The sequence below is a fragment of the Schistocerca piceifrons genome, chromosome 3, assembly GCF_021461385.2.
Source record: "Schistocerca piceifrons isolate TAMUIC-IGC-003096 chromosome 3, iqSchPice1.1, whole genome shotgun sequence".
Classification (NCBI taxonomy): domain Eukaryota; kingdom Metazoa; phylum Arthropoda; class Insecta; order Orthoptera; family Acrididae; genus Schistocerca; species Schistocerca piceifrons.
In genome coordinates this window covers 740,863,697-740,883,933 of record NC_060140.1, presented here as the reverse complement: position 1 = coordinate 740,883,933, position 20,237 = coordinate 740,863,697, and the positions used below count along the sequence as shown (strand labels likewise).

Genomic DNA, 20,237 nt, shown 5'->3' with positions numbered 1-20,237 from the left:
AAAATACTGACACCTATGTAGTGACTGGTTCTTGATGCACTTTTCCCGTTCACCATGTCATTACTATTTGTATTAGCAAAGAAACTTTTCACACTTCACGATTATTCATTCATGGTGTGACACACGCGAGTATTTACAAGTAAACAAATGTAATAGGGCGATATATATAAAAAGGCGAGATTTTAAAAACGTAAAATAACATTAAGTTTTAATTTATTAGTGCCACGTACTAGAGAGCTAGTTTAAAATGACCTTTTTGCTGAACAACTTGTAATATGTTTTCTTAGCTGGTAATCCATTTCACTTTCATCCAGGTTCAATTTTTCTACGTAAAAGAATATGATATTTAGGTTACGTAATAATATTTAACATTTGTAATATGAGAAAAATGCACCAGCGTACCTGTAATACACGATATATCTTCTTCAGACCCGGTGTAGCAGTAAGGCAGGGGACGCCACACACTTTCCGAACTATTTTCCAGTATAAAACAAACTTCACAACAGTCAACAATCATTAATGCACGTCACAAAAATAAAATGGCCGTAAACCTAGCAGAGTCAGTGCAGCTGCAAGGGTTATAAACGCTTGAGGCGCTTCCTGTGGACGTCTATGGAAGCTATGCTGCGCACGCATCTGCTGTACAGCCTCCCAGAGAAATTACAGTTTATTTCAAGCTTGCGAAAATTATTTTAATTCAAGCTAAATTTTTACAGTTTGATGTAAACCGTGTAACAGGTTGATTTTTCAATCTTGAATTTTCAACTGAACCTAAACTCGATATCCACCTTGAAATAAGCTGTGTAACAGGTTGATTTTTCAATCTTGAATTTTCAACTGAACCTAAACTCAATATCCACCTTGAAATAAGCTTGAGTGCTAGCTGGGCTTATAGCGCCCCCCCCCCCCCCTCCCCCGCCTTGAGGTTTTTCTGTGACCGTCACTGTCCCAGTTTCTGATTCAGTCAGCACAATTGCTATATCTCGTCACTACATTAATAGACGTAGACGGCTTCGTGTGCAGTCTTAATTTCCTGCTTCTCCTTCATTGCCCAATGAGTCATCCCGTCCGTATTGGGCGAATATTTTGAAAACAAGATGTAACCTGACAGCCCAAGCGTAACCTGAGAGCCCAAGCACGTTTCAAAAACGGTTGTGCGTTTACACGGGAGCGAAAATGGATTGTGGAAGTGGAAAACCGTCAGCTAGTAACGGATTTCCATTATCGCTTTTGAGCTGTTTGCACGACCAACCAGAAGCGGTATTGGTACATCGGTTTAAGAAATCCGGTTTTGGGACTGCATGTAAACATAGTATACGTGTATAGGAGAGGTTCAAATGGCTCTCAGCACTATGGGACTTAACATCTGAGGTCATCAGTCCCCTAGAACTTAGAACTACTTAAACCTAACCAACCTAAGGACATCACACACATCCATGCCCGAGGCAGGATTCGAACCTGCGACCGTAGCAATGCGCGGTTCCGGACTGAAGTGCCTAGAACCGCACGGCCACTTCGGCCGGCATGTGTGTAGGTGAGCGTCTAAGCGTGCTTGCCGCTGTTTTTTTTTTTTTAATATAAAACGAATGAAATACCAATGCGCCAGTCCTCAAATGTTCAAACGTATGTGAATTCCTAAGGGACCAAACTGCTTAGGTCCTCTGTCCCTAGACTTACACACTACTTAAACTACCTTACGCTAAGAACAACACACACACACATGCCCGAGGGAGGACTCGAACCTCCGGTGGGAGGGGCCGCGCAATCCGTGACATGGCGCCTTAAACCCCGCGGCCGCCAGCCCTCATTAATTAAATTTTAAATAAGATTTATTCAATCTATTTATTTCGAATCGAACGAATTTGTCCGGACACGAAAAAGTCTGAGTTTACCCCGGACGGTTGTACACCCCCAGGACATTGGGACAAATCCGGGGAGACCCGAACGTATGGCAGCCCCAGTAACATTGCCCAATAGAGCAGAATGGAAGAGAATTAGCAATTAAAACCCTTGTATCGATTTCTGAAACTTAAAATTGGGTTGTTTAATACAGTGAAATTATGACGGAAGGACTCGTCAAACGTTCGAAAATATGCACAATCTTATGTTAAGGAATTTTTTTTTTTACTTTCACTGTTTCAAAAATTACGTGCAATAATCGTAAACATTATTATTATATTCTATACAGAACGGCTGGCAGATATTTTTATTTTCCCCGGAAAAATTGGCCAAAAAGGCGAAGCAAGAAGCCTCATGTCACGACTGAGTGACTAACAGAACGAAGACAGCTGAATCGTTTACATATATATCAATAACATATTCCTGACGTTACCAGAATGGGGGCGATCTGTAGAATAATGGATTCAGGAAAAACTCAAAACAGCTAGTAAAGCATTTTTTGAGATAAATGGTTTTATTTAAATAAAGAATTTACTAGCGATCTTAGCTGTTTGGAGTTTTTCCTGATTTCATGTAGCAATATCAAATAAGCCTAAGTAATTTGTAAAAAAAAACGAAACAGATATCGAAAAAAATTGTGTGTGTCTCGGAACGCCTGTAGATTGGACGTAAACTGGGAAAGAAGTGCTGTTTTAAAAGACCAGAAACTGCAAATAAAGACTAAGGAAAATCAATGACAGACTGTAAACCATTGCTGATAGAATGCAACCGACTACATTAGCGACAGCGAACCAGCCAAAGCCTCGGACGGCGGTGAGTAAATACTTTAATTGCAAGTGCATTTAATATATTAAATAAGTTCAGTTTCTCGCATGTTATTTACGGAAATTTCTGGACAAGATTCTGAAACAAGTGTGTCATGTTGTTGGGTGCCCAGCGCGTGCAAAGACGAAACCAGGGCGAAAGGACGTCGTTTCATTAAGAACTTCCTTGCAGCAGTGTCGGGAAACGACCCGAGGAAGCAGGCTTCCGGAACCGGTCCATACGTCCCTGAAAATTCCTGCGTTTATGTCCGTACCGGCGCTGCAAAGGTCGTTGGCTGGAGGGCCAAGGGGTTGATGTGGGTTGCATAACGCCTTGCCATACAATCCGCAGAAATGTTTGGGTCGAGCTACGCCTAATACGATCAAAGAAACGTTTCTGAAACATACAGTAGAAAGGCCATACGTTCTCCGGAGTAATGTGGTGTGTGTGTGTGTGTGTGTGAGTGTGTGTGTGTGTGTAGGTAGCACGTATGGAGACATGGGCAGAAAAACGGGCAAACCCCCAAATGTAAAAGATTAGAGATAAGTGTTGCCATCTGTTGCTGGATACGGGAACTATCAAAATTGACATTGCTCACACCCCTGGTTTTTACATTTGAGAGTTATCCTGTTTCACACACACACACAGATTTCTTGGATGCTGGAGCTTGAATATAATAGATGTGCAGCAAATCATGGAAGTATTTGTTTTTCAGTTAGTTTTTATTACCAACTAAAAAGATTTGAGAGGTGTTCTGTTTTCTTGATACCTAATGGTGTTAGGCATAGTTATAAACGATTCACTGCAGTTTTCTGAAGCATTAACATCAGTAGTTTTCAGTACGCAATTGTTTGATGAAGTACCTTCAGCCACAGAATAACGAATTACGTACCACACATGCAAACCAAAAGAAATTTGTACAGTGTAACAGCAATACTAGCTGTTTTGATCACTAGCTGCTGTAACCAAAGTGAATAAAGTATGATGCATTAACAATCTTATTCATCATGTTTTGCATCTGTTATGAGGTTTTAAGGAATTTATATTCCCAGAGTCCAGATTATATGTTAATTTAAAGCTACAGGAAATGTATTAAACACATTTCCAAATTCTTGACCATCTCAGTTTTCTGGTTCATTGGTGTAAGTAATTAAGGGAAAAAAAGTCTTAGTACAGGACTCCATAATGACACTTTGAGTAAAGTACAAAGCCTATGTGGCAATTAAGTTTGCAACTATACAGTCACAAAAAAATATTTGAACTGCCATTCATCTGAAACTGATTCCTTAAAACTGTAAGTATCATTAAGGAGCAAATGTTCTGTCATGTAAGTTTATGCATTCTTAATATCCATGAATAGGTCATAAACACCTCTGATCATCTCAGACTTCCAGCTTTCACAGTTCAGCACAAGCACTCATAATGCTTAAGCTTTCTTTGGTGGTTGCTGACAACTAATGATATCTTTGTCAGTTTGCAGTACAGCTTGTAACCTGATGCTGGGCATTCTATGTTTCAGGCAGAGCAGTAGTCATGTCCACACCTGTGTCGGCTCCCTGCTCCTCTGGAGGACCCACCGCAGCCTCTGGTCCACATTCTCAACCAGTACACAGCCAACCAGTTGCCGAATTTAGGGATGCCGACCACTACCGCAGTGCACTCAGCCCACTGTGCATGACCGAAGGCAGTCATGAGATTGTTAGGCCGAAGCCCAGAAGGTGAGTAACATTTACAGTATAAAGGTCGCTAAAACAGAATACAGTGATAGGAAACATAAGATGCTTAGATCTCAACATCATTTCTATTGATATCATGGCAGTACAAAAGAAGCAAGGAAAAAATAAGTTTCTTTCAATCAATTCATCCAGCGTTTCATATTAAAACCCAAAAGAAAGGGGTTCATGTAGTTTCTAACTCATTAGAACAGCAGGTTGGCTACAAATATCATTACAGTAATTTTTTCAATTTTTTGTATATTTGTAGTATTAAGTCTATAAACTCATGCAACAAAAATTTTTGTAAAACTGTAATGAGTCATATAGGAGAACAGTTCTGGCAAATAATTATTTAAAAATAATTATATTTTCATTATTTTCTTTATTGTAATATAACTACTAGATTTTACTTTTGTTAAACATGCACTGACACTTTTTGATACAATATGCTAAAAAAGGACTATACACAGTTTACTTTTTATAACTGTATTAGTCTGCACAGTTCCAAAACAGATCACTGATGTACTTCTAAGAAACAATCAACACTTAACACAGAGGCAGAATATCAAGTATAAAACATCTCCACTTACCTGGACAGTGTGAAAAGATAAGATAAAGTTATAAGCTAATGACATGCAAATTTGAATGTGAGCCTCAGACGTAATTTATGTTTTACCTCTTTGCAGAATTTACAGATCAGCTTCATTTGCAGTATGCCATTGTGACCTAGATGAATTATAATTTTCCTAAAGTAATGTGAGAAAATGACTTTTGTGAAGTAGTATTGTTATTTATGCAGGTAGTGAGCAACAATTGTTGACATTATGAGATTTACTTGGCAAGTTTCTCTGTTAGAAGTGTAGTGGACTAACTTGCAAATGTGAAGCAGTCAGGCAGCTGATTAGCTGTGAGAACTAGGAGGAGAAACACACTGCTCTGGTTTCTGTGGGAATCTGCCAACACAACATGAAAAGAGAAAGGCATAGCTTTTCCTCTGCAGTATGACCAGCTGAGATGAGTAGAAGTGCCTAGTGTCATGTGACAGGTTGGATGAAAACACTCTTATAGCAGATCTATGCAAAACTGGATATGTTACATGCTGAATGATGATTTTGTGAACTCTAAAAGAAGTCAGTATTTGTTGTTAGCTTCTATAAACACAACCATTGAAATTCGAGTAAATATTCAGCTACCCATTGGAAATAAACTACAGCTATTTAGTATAACTAAGGAGACACAAGCTTTTTTTCAAAGTATTACCTCTCTTTCTCATTCATTGGACTAAATTTAGCTGGCATAATTATGAATAGTGTTTAAGAGGGATAGTGAGGTTTACTGTTAACACAGTAGGCCTATACAGAGTAAGTCTCTGTTATATTTGTCTTTTGTTACTGTATAATCGATTTATTTCATATCCCTGTTGGGATCCACAGAACACAACAAATGAATGAATTAAGTTTATAAATCCGAAAAATCTTCAGCATGTGATCTTTGGACTTGGTATCAAATGTTGCAAAACTGAACATTTACTTTCTACTGTTTATCTTCCGCTAAAAGGAATGTTTTAAAAGATTATGAAAGCTAGAGATTCAACTTCTGTATTCTTCTTCTCCTTTTTGTTTGTGTACTAGCCACATATTACCAGTCAGTCACTGTTTCAGCAGTTGCTACGTACAAAACATGTATTCTTTCAGATACATGATTCATATCAGTTTGCAATTGGGAGGAGTGTTATTCAAATTTCCCTCCAGCAATGCAGATTTAATTTATTTTGATTTCCATGAATCATTTAATACATATGCTAGGGTGGTTCCTTCTAAAGTATGTAATCTTTTGAATTCCCATTAATGGATATACTAGGGTGGTTCCTTTGAAAGCGACAGAGTCAGTTTCCTTACTTATCCCTCTCCTGCTGTAATTTGTCCCCTCCCTCTAACAATACCATCGTTGTCAGAATGTTAAAACCTCCTTTTCCTTCCTTCATATTAATTTTTACTATTATACTTTGAATTAGGATTTTCATTCAATTTACATTCTGTTTAAAACACGTCTGTGCATAGCAGTAATGGATTTATAGAATTATGTATAGCTCCGGGAACATATACACTATCTGAATGAAAGTACCCAGACACTGCTATGCAGCATGAAATTGACCACTAGATGGTATGAGAGGTGGACCTGCAAGTGTAAAAGGAGGCAGGGAGTATTGCGTTGTCAATAGAGATCCAGTATCAGTACAGTGGGTGAGTTACGAGATCTCAGTGATTTTGAATATAGACTGGTCATTTACCCGAATAACAAATCCATCAGGGACACTACAGCCTCCCCAAAACTGTCCAAGTCAATTGTTGGTGATGTAATTGTGAAGTGGAAAAGTGAAAGAACAACCACAGCTAAACAAAGATCAGACATACTGACAAATATGGACTGTTGTGTACTGAGGAGGACGTTTATAAAAAATCCATGAAACCAGTCAAAGGAAACACCTGAGAGTTTCAAAGTGCTACCAGCATCCATGCAGTACAGTGACTTTACATAGTGAATTAAAAAGAATAGGGTACAATGGTTGAGCAGCTCTTCATAAGCCTAAGTTTGTGTGTTCGGTGCTACATGATGCTTGAGGTGGTGTAAAGAGTGATTCCACTGGTTGGTGGATGACTGGAAAAGAGTTTTTTGGAGTGATGAATCACACTATACACTGTGGCAGTCTGATGGAAGTGTTTGGGTTTGGTGTATGTCTGAAGAACATTACCTCCCAACATGTGCAGTACCATCTGTGAAACATGGAGAAAATGGTGTTACAGTATGAGGGTGCATTTCCTGGTTAAGGTGTGGTGCCCTTATTGCACTTAAGAAAATGCTAAATGTGGAAGAATGTCAAGACATTTTACAACATTGAATTCTGTGTATGGTAGAGAAATAGTCTGAAGATAATGATTATTTGTATCAGTGTGACTGTGCACCCTATCGTAAAGTAGCATCTGTGAGGCAGTGGTTGGTGGTTAGTAACATTCCTGAAACAAGTTACCCTGCCTAGAGTCCTGTCCTCAATCCAATGGGTTGAGTTAGAATGTTGATTTTACTGCAGATCCCAACGCCCAATATCACTACTTGTATTGATTCTTGAAGAAGAATGGGATGCTGTTCCTTTACAGACATTCAGACGTGCCACTGGAAGTGTCCCCAACAGAGTTCAATCAATCATAATGAAGATGGGTGGGTACAAGCTATATTATGTTCACTAATAAATGTCTGGATACTTTTGGTCAGATAGAATATAATATTAAATATTTGTAACTTACCCAAAATAGTAGGAAACGTCTGAATAGAAGGTGAAAAACTGATAAAGACACAGTTTACTTTTTTGTACTCATGAAAGAACCTGAATATATAATGTAATAAGTAAAGTGGTAATTAAAGGCTTGGTAAGAAAAGATGAATACTAATGCAGTGAAATGCGGCTGTATTGTTGATTATTGGGAAATATGCCTTATGCGTTCAACAATAGTCGTAGACGAAATATACAAAATATTTCTTGTCTTTCAAGTTTGTTACATCACAGAGAAACATTAAGTAACACATAATGGAATCAAGTAAATAAAGACAGTGACAATACTGGAAGGTAAATTCTAGAAAGTCAGATAATAGAAAACAATCCAGGCATGGTTATAAGACTATGTATGACAGATTAATCTCAAGTGACAGGCACTCAAAGAAAAACATCTTGCAAATAATTATGTTGATAAATCAAAGAACAACTTTCAGGATGGGTTGCACAAACATTATTCAGACCACTACAGAACACTCATGCAGAAGAATGCTAATTTAAAAATGAGAGTGGTGACCTAGTAACATTGTGCATACACTCACAAATGCTATAATTTATCTCATGCCTCATCGAAATAGGAGAGAAAATACAACACATAATAGAATAATAGTATCTTCTGCCACACTCTTTTTAGTGATTAACATAGATGCAGATGGAGAAAAAATAATAGAAACAAAATTCTATGAGTTTGTGTTCAAAGCCAAAAAATGAAGAGCACTGAGAAATTCAATATTATCTTGCCACTTACAAGCACTTCTCTGAGAGATAAACTCAATCAATTTAAATGGATGGCTAATCTTTGAAACTCTGAACTGTGCTCTGTGTTTGACAAATAATTAACAACCATTTTTGACTACAGTGCTAGATGTACTCCTTAGCTTATTACAGGGTTTGATACTTTTCCCACAGATGCATGTAACACTGCAAGTGTTGTTCAGAAGGAAGTGTACTTCCTCCTCTGTAATTGCAGTATAAGTGGTCTGGCTTCCTTTCCTGAATGCCCCCAAGGTCTGGGTCTGAGGAGAAACCTTGAGTGAGTGCAGAACTGGAACCAGGGCATCACACCGGGAGAAGCCAGCTGCTGCACAATGGGAGGAAGTTGAGACCTTGAGTAGTCCTGCTTCTGACTTCAGCCAGCAGTGAGCCCTGAGTGCTCAGTGGCAGGAACAGTTGCCAGTGCAGTGCACTCAGTGTGGTGTGACAGTGTCAGTCTCTTGCTGGTGCTAATGGATTGGGAATTTGTGTAAATGGTTTTTCAGTTTTCGGTTCATAATGTGAAGGAAATAATAACGACATTTGGCTTTCTCAAGATTTATGTTAAATGTGACTATTATAGGAAATTGTAGTTGCTGTTATAGCGAAGTGAATGTACCATTTGAGTGGCAATGAAAATTTTGATTCAGATCTGTTTTTAAGTATAACTGGAGCATTTTACAAAAATGAGATTGTTGTTGTTAACCAGAGATGTCTTGTAATCATAATTGCCAGTGTGTATTATGCAAGGAACTCGATGGATTTTATCTTCATGGAGATTTTATGCATTCACAAGTGTCAAATAGTAATTTCATCCTTAGACGACCAGAAGAAGGCGTACAGCATAAGGATATTATCCATCGAGACAGGCAAACTAGTTCATTTTCGTCTATTTTGGACAAAACATTTTATTTTATAAAACCCCAAAGGAAGTTTTTACCTAAAGTGAAACTGTCAAGGACACCTAAAAAATTTCAACAAAGGCTTGGGGTAGATATGGGCAGTAATATGTGGCATTTGTGTTCAGGCTGGTCTTCTTCCAGTCATGTCGATCATAGAACACGAAATTTTGCAACAGACTTTAAAAATCCACTAATAAATGGAACTTACAATGCAGACAGTGAGAATACTAGTTGCGTGTCAATGGCAAACTGTGAAAGTGAAATCAATCAAGACTGTGAATCACAGGGTGGTTATTCTTACAATCCAGAGACTTCTTATGAACAGTTGAACATAAATAGTGGAAGTGAGAAAAGTAGTTCAGAAACGGATTCAGCTAGTGTAAGCAGTATCACTTACTGTGAAACAAAACGTGACAATTTCTTTAGTTGTGAGTGCAAATGTAATTTTTTAAATGAAAACATACTTAAAATACCTAGCATTGATCGAATAGAAATTGGGGACAGAATTATAGTGAATGATTCTCATGACAGAAATATTGATCATTTAATGGAGAAGCTACAAAACATAGAACTGTCAGAATCTCTTGCAGCTACTGAAGATAAATCAGTGGTCAGCAGTCAAATTTCACCAGACATTGGGTAAGTTTTTGAGAAATAAGCAACAAAAAAACTGTAAATTCAAAGAAATTAAGGAGAGCATCTACAGCCTGGCATAACAATTAATTGTTATTTCATGATTTGCAAGATTACTGCATGAGGATGTAACTTTTTAAGACTAATGCCAGATGGAAGCTTTCATGTGAGTGTTCATAGTTTTGAATCCTGATTGTGGTGGATTACATATTTTGTAGTTGGTATTATAGAATCTGAAAAATTGTAAATTATTTGAAAAGACATCTTTTGCTGTACAGCTTAGTAGTAGTGGGTATTTTTGAACTACTGTTTTAGAGTTAATTATATTTTTTACTATATGTCACATATAATGAATGTTAGTTCAGCACGAGCTGTAATCACATTTCAACTGAAAAAAGTGGAAAGAAGGGAGGTAAATATGTAAGAAAGAGACAAAGCTTAAAATTGGAGGGGTGAGTCAGTCAATGGCAGTTATTTTTTGTAGGAGAGTGGTGGTATATTCATGTGTATGACTTTTGGAAGATGTCATCTCATCTTAAATTGTGTTCTTTTCAGTGAATATGATGCTAAAATGTGTGAAACATTACTGATTTTCGTATATGGAAGAGTCATACACTATGTCAGTGTGAAAACGTGGAACCATTACATCCCTTAGAAACATTTTGGCACTCATACTATATGAAAACTGTTCTCTTATGGACTTTAGGCAGTTTTGAAATGTGTGTAAATGTAGGATATCCAACAAGCGCTCCTCAAAGTCTTCTAGAACATGTCTTGTTTCTGGAATTTTTTGTGTGCAATGGAAATTATTTATCTGCATTTCTTGTAAAGATAGTCTGCCATTGTTGACGTAGAACTGGGACTAAGCAAATGCTAGCACCCTAACATTTTATTTCCCACACATTTCACTCAATGAAGGATATTACATGTTAACAGCAGTTACAGGCGTGTGATAACTAGTATGGTGGATCCTCAGTATGGTGTCTGTGTAATGTTTTAGAAGATTACAGTATTTCCTGCAGGTTATCACTACATATTCTTTCAGTAAAACATACTGAATAAGTGACAGTCTTCCAGAGACAAAGAGCTTTGGTAAATGATAACAGTTACTCTGAACAGAACTTCGATTACATATGTTCAGTAGTAATGACTCCAAATTAAGTTAGTATAGGCTACCCTTTTGATGAAGAAGAGGTTTTACTAGTGATTCTCATTTCACTGACGGCACCTATCTCTCTCTCTCTCTCTCTCTCTCTCTCTCTCTCTCTCTGTGGTTACTTGACATGTTCTAACCTTAGACCTTAAGCTTTTGAATGCACTGGATGTCAAGAAGCAAGGTGAAATCTGTCATATAATTATAAGGAAGGTGTACCATCACTTATCATACAGATTAAATTACAAGTATTTATGTAAACACAATGAATGAATCAGAGGATTTAACCTCCACGTTCTGTAGACATTTAATTTTAGAATTAAAGAGATAATATGCATTTTCACTATTGCAATACTTAAGAGTATGAACTTGCATTTATAAGCAGAGTTCAGATTATTCTGCTACCAGCATGGTTTCTCAAACACTTTAGGCAAATGCTAGGGTAGATCTGTAAACAAGGCAGAGCCTATTGCTTTCTTCAGCATCTTCAAGTGAGCTAGTGTTCTTTCTCTAATATCTTCAATTCTGGCATGCCACTACATTCTATTGATCCTTTTTTCCTTAAATTTTTAAAGTAGCCGATGACTGTGGAAACAGATTTCTTCTTCAACTCAATTTATCTATTTTTATTCACATACTTACTTTCCTTTGCATGGAATAATTGAACCAGTGGCATCTCCTGTTCATGACTGTTTAAGTGTATTATGCAAGTTTTGCTCTGTCACTCTTCTGTATCATAATTGTAATTTACTGTTGAAAACATTGTACAACTGCAATCCAGATGAAAGTGAACATGGATGTCTGATACGTTTAGTAGGGCCTTTCTGATGTACCCCTTTGGATGATGTCATTTATATTACAGTATATTATTTTATTGCACTCCATCGTGTTGGTAATGTACTTGAAAGTACTTCATGCTTGTTTTATTGAGGTTTGAGCCTCATAAATTACTTTTGCAGTAATTCGTCAAGCAGTTTAAGACACTAGAACATTTCAGTGATAGATTGTTTGCGTTGTGTTCGCATGTGACAGTTATTCAGTCATCTGCATAGTTAACTGCCTTGCTATTGTACACTGAAGATAGATCGTTAATATATAATAAGAACAATAAGGATCCTAGTTCAGTAATTTTCACACCTCTCAGCACCTGCTTTCTTTGGGATAGAAATTATTATATTCTTCTTGAAGTCTGAGGGTACTTCACCGGTTTCATTCATCTTGCTCACCAGATGTTAGAGTTTTGTCAAGGCTGGCTCTCCCAAGGCTATCAGTAGTTCTAATGGAATGTTGTCTATTCCCAGGGCATTGTTTCAACTTAGGTCTTTCAGTGCTTTGTCAAATTCTTCATGCAGTATCATATCTCCCATTTCATCTTTGCCTACATCCTCTTACATTTCCATAATATTACCCTCAAGTGCATCGCCCTTGTGTAGACCCTCTATATACTCCTTTCACCTTTCTGCTTTCCCTTCTTTGCTTAGAACTGGTTTTCCATCTGAGCTCTTGATATTCATACAAGTGGTTTTCTTTTCTCCAAAGGTCTCTTTAATTTTCCTGTAGGTAGTATCTATCTTACCCTTAGTGATATATGCCTCTACATCCTTACATTTGTCCTCTAGCCATCCCTGCTTAGCCATTTTGCACTTCCTGTTGATTTTATTTTTCAGACATTCCTTTTTGCCTGCTTCATTCACTGCATTTTTATATTTTCTCCTTTCATCAATTAAGTTCAATATCTCTTCTGTAACCCATGTAGCGGAGACGCTGAGTTACATTCCATTCCATCCTGGATTTTCCATTGCTTAATTTCTTCTGTTACCCAAAGATTTTTACTATGCCTCATCTTTTTACCTACTTGATCCTCTGCTGCCTTTACTATTATATCTCAAAGCTACTCATTCTTCTTCTACTGTATTTCTTTCCCCCGTTCTTGTTAATCATTCACTAGTGCTCTCTCTGAAACTCTCTACAACCTCTGGTTCTTTCAGTTTATCCAGAACCCATCTCCTTCAATTTCCATGTTTTCACAGTTTCTTCATTTTTAATCAACAGTTGATAACCCATAGATTGTGGTCAGAGTCCACATCTGCCCCTGGAAATGTCTTACAATTTAAAACCTAGTTCCTACATCTCTGTCTTACCATTATATAATCTATATCTGAAACCTTACAGTGCCTCCAGGCCTTTTCCACATATACAGCCTTCTTTCGTCATTTTTAAACCAAGTGTTAGCTACGATTAATTTATGGTCTGTGCAAAATTCTACCAGGCGGCTTCCTCTTTCATTCCTTACCCTCATTCCATATTTGCCTACAACTTTTCCTTCTCTTCCTTTTCCTACTATCGAATTCCAGTCCCCAATAACTATTAAATTTTCATCTCACTTCACTATCAGAATAATTTCTTTTATCTCATCATACATTTCTTCAATCTCTTCATTGTCTGCGGAGCTAGTTGGCATATAAACTTGTACTACTGTGGTAGGCATGAGCTTCATGTCTGTCTTGCCTACAGTAATGTGTTCACTATGCTGTTCGTAGTGGCTTACCCGGGCTCCTATTTTTTTATTCATTACTAAACTCACTCCTGCATTACCCCTATTTGATTTTGTATTTATAAGGCCACCGAACTTCACTTGTTCCCACCGTATCTAACTTTAACCTATCCATTTCCCTTTTTAAATTTGCTAACCTAACCACCCAATTAAGGGATCTGACATTCCACATTCCGGTCCATAGAATGCCAGTTTTCTTTCTCCTGATAAAGACGTCGTCCTGAGTTGTCCCTTCCCGGAGATACAAATGGGAGACTATTTTACCTCTGGAATATTTTACCCAAGAGGACACCATCATCATTTAACCCTACAGTAAAGCTGTATGCCCTCAGGAAAAATTACGGCTGTAGTTTCCCCTTGCTTTCAGCCATTCACAGTACCAGCACAACAAGGCCGTTTTGGTTAATGTTACAAGGCCAGATCAGTTAATCATCCAGACTGTTGCCCCTGCAATTACTGAAAAGGCTGCTTCCCCTCTTCAGGAACCATACATTTGTCTGGCCTCTCAATAGATACCCCTCCATTGTGGTTGCACCTACGATATGGGTGTCTGTGTCGCTGAGGCACTCATCCCCCGCACCAGCAGCAAGGTCCATGGTTCATGGGGGGGAGGGTTATATGATATGCATTAACATACCTCATGACCTCATCTTTTCTTCTGGCAAGTATTTTTCACACAGACTTAGTTCCTCCCTTACTCTTTCTGGGAACTGTTCATATCATGCTTTATCTACCGACATAGCTACTAGTATTGTCTGCAATTCCAGGGGCTATTTCGGAGTGGCAAATTATTTACCTTTAATGGAATTTATGTGATTCATTTTCAACGTCTCATTTTGTGCCACATTCTAAACAGTTATTAACTCATTGTTGGAGTAGCTTATTTTTCCTTGAAAGTATGTACACATTAACTCTGTGATAAATTTACTTGGAATTTTGCTGTATAGTTTGTAACATGATTTAAGCCAGTCGTCATTAATGTCCCTTGATGTAAAGTAGTTAATCTTCTTTTAGTTTATCATGATATTCTGATGCAGTTTTGTTTTGCTCAACTAGCATTTCTTTTGGACTGCCTCAGCACTTATGCTTGGAGATTTCACGCTTTGTCTCATTCTTTCTAGAGTTGTCAGTTTCTCTCTTTGTACATGCTCTTAGATCTTTATAGGTGCAAATTTCTACTTGCTCTTCATTGTTACTAGGTATTCTGGGTACGCAGTAGAGCTAGCACAGAAACTAATAAATGACAGCTAAACCCATTATAAAATGATAATGTTAATGTGAAAGTAGAACAAAAACTAAATATTGATTCTTCATTGTGTTACTTTGGGTGTGACAGAGAAATAGTGAAGGTAACACATTAGTAGCAGTGCTGAGAGGAAAATATTTGTCCTTAACTTTGAATTTCAGAAGAAAAAAATGCAAAATGCACGTGGCAAGCACCAAATACAGTTAAAAGTTATGTAGGATGTGATTACTTTAAATAAAATTTGCATATAAAGTGATTGTAGGCTAGTAACATGTAAAATAAAAATAAACACAAAGTTAGAAATAAACAAAGTGTACCGGTACCAATCTGGAACATAGTGTATAATTTATTAGGGGACAGAGAGTACAGCAGACGAAATTAAGCAAAAAGGTCAGCATCTTGGAAAATAAAGATTATGCTGACACTGGCAAAAGACACAATTTTAATTTACTGTAAGTAAGTAGCAAAAAACATTGTAGCTATGGAGAAAGTAAAAGAAACTCTCAAATCAAACAAGGCCGCTGTTAAAGATAAGCTGAGACATTTGAGTAAAAGATAATTACAACTTTATAGAACAACCTGAGCTAAACTAAACTGTCTGGAAATATCTCTGAGAGCATGTAAGAATGTACAACAAAATATGATTAAAAACACAATTCAAAACAATAAGAAGGCACAAAAAACAAAACAAAAACTTATTGGACACACATTGTGTTTCGTTAGTTATGGTAGCTGTTACAGTAGTTAACAGCAAAGACAAAATTGTCCAATTATTCTAAATATTGTAGAGTTTGTATAGTTAGAGAAATGAATCAGAAATAGAGCTAGGTAATAATAAAAACAATGTCATTCTGAAAGTAATGCTAGTTGGAGTTTATGAAGTCAACAGAGATGTGAGTAAAGGAATAGTTCTGGAAGGTTATGATGTTTCAGTAGAAACAATTAAAATTGGAGGCAAAGTAATGTGAAAGAAACATGAGAACTCATTTACAGAAGTTTTGTGAAAGGAGACAGTGTTAATTTACCAAAGGATGTATTGTTAATGAAAGTATGATCACATACAATATCAAACAAAATTTGGAACTGGATTGATGATTTCTTGGTAGAGAGGATGCAGCGTAGTATCTTGGACTGAGAGTCACTGACGGGTGTAAAAGTAACTTCAAGTGCACCCCAGAGAAATATCTTGGGGCTCTTGACGTTTATGTTGTGAATTAATGAACAGACAGACAATATTAACAGTAACCTCAAAATTTTTGCACATGATGCAGTTATCTATATTGAAATACTGTCTGAAAAGAAACTGTGAAAACATGCAGTCAAATCTTGATATAATTTGAAAGTGATGTATAGAAATGTAAAAATTGTGCACATACAAAAAAGTAGTTGAAACCACTCAACTATGTGCTCATATAGCGAGTGTAATTAATTGATGTATAAAATGAAATAAACACATAGATTCAGTTGTGGCTAAAACAGGTGGTAGACATTGATTCATTGGTAGTATATGGGGAAATTTTATCAGTCTACAAAGAATACTGCATACAAAACACTTGTGGAATCCACACCAAATAGTACTAATGGGGCATATTAAAATTATGCAAAGAATGGCAACATGAATGGTCAGATGTTTGTTTGACCCACTAGAAAAATGCCAAAAAATTTGAACTAGCCTACTTAAAAAGCTTCAAGAAACAGTGTTAGGTGTGGAATGTAGAAATGTACTGCAATCCCATATTGATTGCTCCCTTATGAACTGCATAGACAAGATTAGACTAATTACAGTGCAGATAGAGACATTTAAGTAGCCATTCTTCCTGCACTTCATATGTGAATGGAACAAGAAAAAGTCCTAAAGGTGGTACAATTAAAGTACCCTCTGTCATGCACTTCACAATGGTTTTTCAGGGACTGTTGTAGATATAGAATATGTATGTCAGAGTTGAAATTTTTATTAGGCCACATCAGGATGGTGGAAAATTCAAAACTGACAGAAGATCCAGTCAAAGGGATTTCATACTATCAGCACTGCTCTTAGCAGTACTAGTGGAAATTATCAAACTTATTAAGTGTGATAAGGAAGAAGGAACTCATGTTAAAGGAACATATCTGAAGCACCTTTGAGTTGCTGATGACATTTAGTTGTGTGTCTCTGTAGACATACTTCAGTAACTGATGGAAGAACTTGATAGAGCAAATGTGCTTGTTCTAACATAAATCATTGTTTCATCATTAACATTACTAGATTTTAAATACTGTGAAAAATTTAATTTGGTGGCTGATTTTGTTTGCAAATCATCCCAAAATATATCACCACATCCCAGTGATGAAATGGATATCGTTACAACAACAATAAAAATCATACTTAACTTGTATGCTGAATGAACATATTCAAGATCCTTAAACCAAATAACATAACTCAGATGTAGTTCTTTCCATTTTTATTCTAGATATGACATAAATTCACAACTTTCCACCAATTCTATTTTACATACAAATTCGAGACCAATCTGTACCTTCATAAAACACTACTAAACTGACCAAATATAATCAACCATAATCTGTTCTGAACTGACCATTGCAGATGTCGCCATGTCACCCTGTGTTAGGTTTTGAATTGAAAATAAATCTACTTCTTTGTTAAGATGTAATTAATATAATTAAGATAGAATTTTGTAACTCAAGTAATTCCACTATAAGAGTCACATTAAAATTTACTCAGTGTTTTAAACTATCATAATTACAATGACTGTTTGTTTGTAATTTTTGTTTTGTCAAAGTTACCAGTACTAAACCTTTCACACTTGTTTGTCACTTCTCTCAGTTTAACATTTTTCTTATTTGCTAACGGGTTTAACATTCACCCACATCAATTTGAACATTAATTAGTGTGTTAACCTTTTCAGTAAATACAGCTTTTACAAAACTGATATCTTTTTATGCAAGTTATATGAATTAAATGATGTTAGCAATGCACTGTTTCACATGTGCTCGTTGTTGAGTGACATTATTAGTTTCTGAAATTACTGAATGACATATATAAATGAAAGAAAAATTAGAGAAAAATAGTCATAAAAGGAAAGTACTAAAGTGAAACTTAAAAACAATGCAAGGATCACAAGATGAATCATGAATGGGAATATACATGTGTATTGGATTATATCATGTTTTTCAATACTACACAACATTAGCCATTACATTATAGAGAAAGCCTGGAAATAAGTTATAATAAGGCATTGAAGGAAATTGGTGCACACTAACAATGAACACATAGTATGAGTCGATGAAAATTTTTATTTATAATTTCTTAGGCCTAAAAAGTTCTATAAAAAAATAAAAAATAAATGCCAACTGTTTCATACAGCTTTGAAAAATGTTTAAAATCATTTCCTTTTTTTATTGGGAAAAGTGAGAGAGCAGGAACAGTGATGATGACACGAGCTTTTAAAGGAGACATTACCTTGAGCACTGCATGCATAATCTTTCCTGCTATTTAAAGGATTCTCTATTAAAGCATTTTTGAGATTGAAAACTGTTGGAACTTTTTTAAACCTTTGGGCATAGATGATAGAAATATATCAAGGCCACAAAACAGCAGACTGCATTATTTACATAATCCAACAGATAAACATCCTCTAGTACTCTTTAAAATTGTGATAATATAATGAAACAATGGAAAATCCAGAATGGAATGTAACAACATCATGAAAAGGAAAGTTGCTAGTCACCATATAGTGGAGATGCTGAATCGCAGATAGGCTCAAAAAAAAAAAAAAAAAAAAACTGTGTGTGTGTTGTTTATTTTTGACAAAGGACTGCCAGAAACTGCAGTCATGTGTGTGTGAGTTGAGTCTGTGTGTGTGTGTGTGTGTGTGTGTGTGTGTCTTGTCATCTATTTTCGACTAAGGCTTTGTTGGCTGAAAGCTTATATTGTGACGGTCTTTTTGTAATGTCTATCTGCGACTCACTATAAGGTGAGTAGCAACTTTTCTTTTCATAATATTGATATTATAATTTAAACACTGAATATTAAATTTTCAGTTGGCACCTTATTTGATAAACACAATTTGGAGTGTCAAATATTTCTCTTATTTGCGTTATTTCTTTCTTTTAGGCAAATGGTTTGAAAAAACATTATACTATTTTTCCTAACTTTTTATTTTCAACTTTTGTTCAGAAAGCATGAAGCCAAATGAAAAGATGTGAAAACATTGGCAATCACAAACAGGGCAAGACTTGGTAGGGAAAGTGTTAACGTCAGTACAGAATTTTCCCAATATTCTTTCACATAATTCCAAGCTTCTGAACTATCTTTTCTGTTGTGGTCCATCTCACAGATTTCTTTGCCTTCAGTGTTGCTGGAAGATCTTCCATGTTTACCAGGCGTATGGTCAAGATCCCTGACAGCTAGCACCACTTTTGTCAGCTTTTAACTGTGAGTTGTTAATGGCTGCAGGAAGAACAATACTTATGTATAGAGCTGCGACTGAGATATTACCATAGAGGCATTTACATAATCACTTTTGTAGCGTCTTCTGTTTTCAGAATGTTCTGAATTTAGTACCTGTTTCATAGGATGTCAATTTGACAGTTAAATACCACACTGATGTAACTTTTTATGTGCAAAATGGCTAGGCCTTGAAGAGATGAACCTTTTTACATTTCATTTACATGGGTGGCAACAGTGTTCATGAAATGTTTCACTGTTCCCTCAAATAAATAATTAATTTTTTTTTAATTATCCTGATTTCTTTCAAGCAATTAAATCCTTTTTCGCAAAACTGGTCTATTTGATGTCCCATTCATGCCATTCCCACTCCTCATTTGGTTATGAAAATATGGACAAAAATTTACTTCAAATTACTAATTACAATTTTCTTAATTATCTTGATTACTTATAAGCAATTAAACACTTTTTTTCCAAAACTTGGACTTAGCCTGGTCCATTTGATACCCCATTGTCCATTTTCCACTCTTCTTCGACTATGAAAATTCGGAGAAGAATCCATGCGCAGTTTAATTATGCAGATTGCTTTTAAGAAAATTTAATATTTTGTTTTTGCAAAACTAGATCTCACAATCATCAATTTGTCCATCTCTCATTCTTTCTTTGGCAGTGAAATTTTGGACAAACTTTTTTCCTCAAATTACTGTATAAGTATTTTCTTAAATACATTTCTCACTTTCAAGAAAATAAAGCCTTTTTTATAAAATTAGACTTCACACTCTTCAGTCTTATACCTCATTTGT

At 36.2% G+C, this 20,237-nt stretch overlaps 1 protein-coding gene across 2 annotated transcripts in view; it reads left to right on the top strand.

Moving 5' to 3' along the window:
• The window catches only part of LOC124788028 (ankyrin repeat and BTB/POZ domain-containing protein 2), a 644,871-nt gene that overhangs the window by 366,847 nt on the left and 257,787 nt on the right, over positions 1 to 20,237 (top strand). For both annotated transcript variants that reach the window (XM_047255090.1, XM_047255089.1), the window contains one exon: positions 4,223 to 4,421. In XM_047255090.1, the coding sequence (XP_047111046.1) occupies positions 4,237 to 4,421 (185 nt within the window). In that variant the 5' untranslated portion in view covers positions 4,223 to 4,236. The remainder of the gene's footprint in view (positions 1 to 4,222; positions 4,422 to 20,237) is intronic.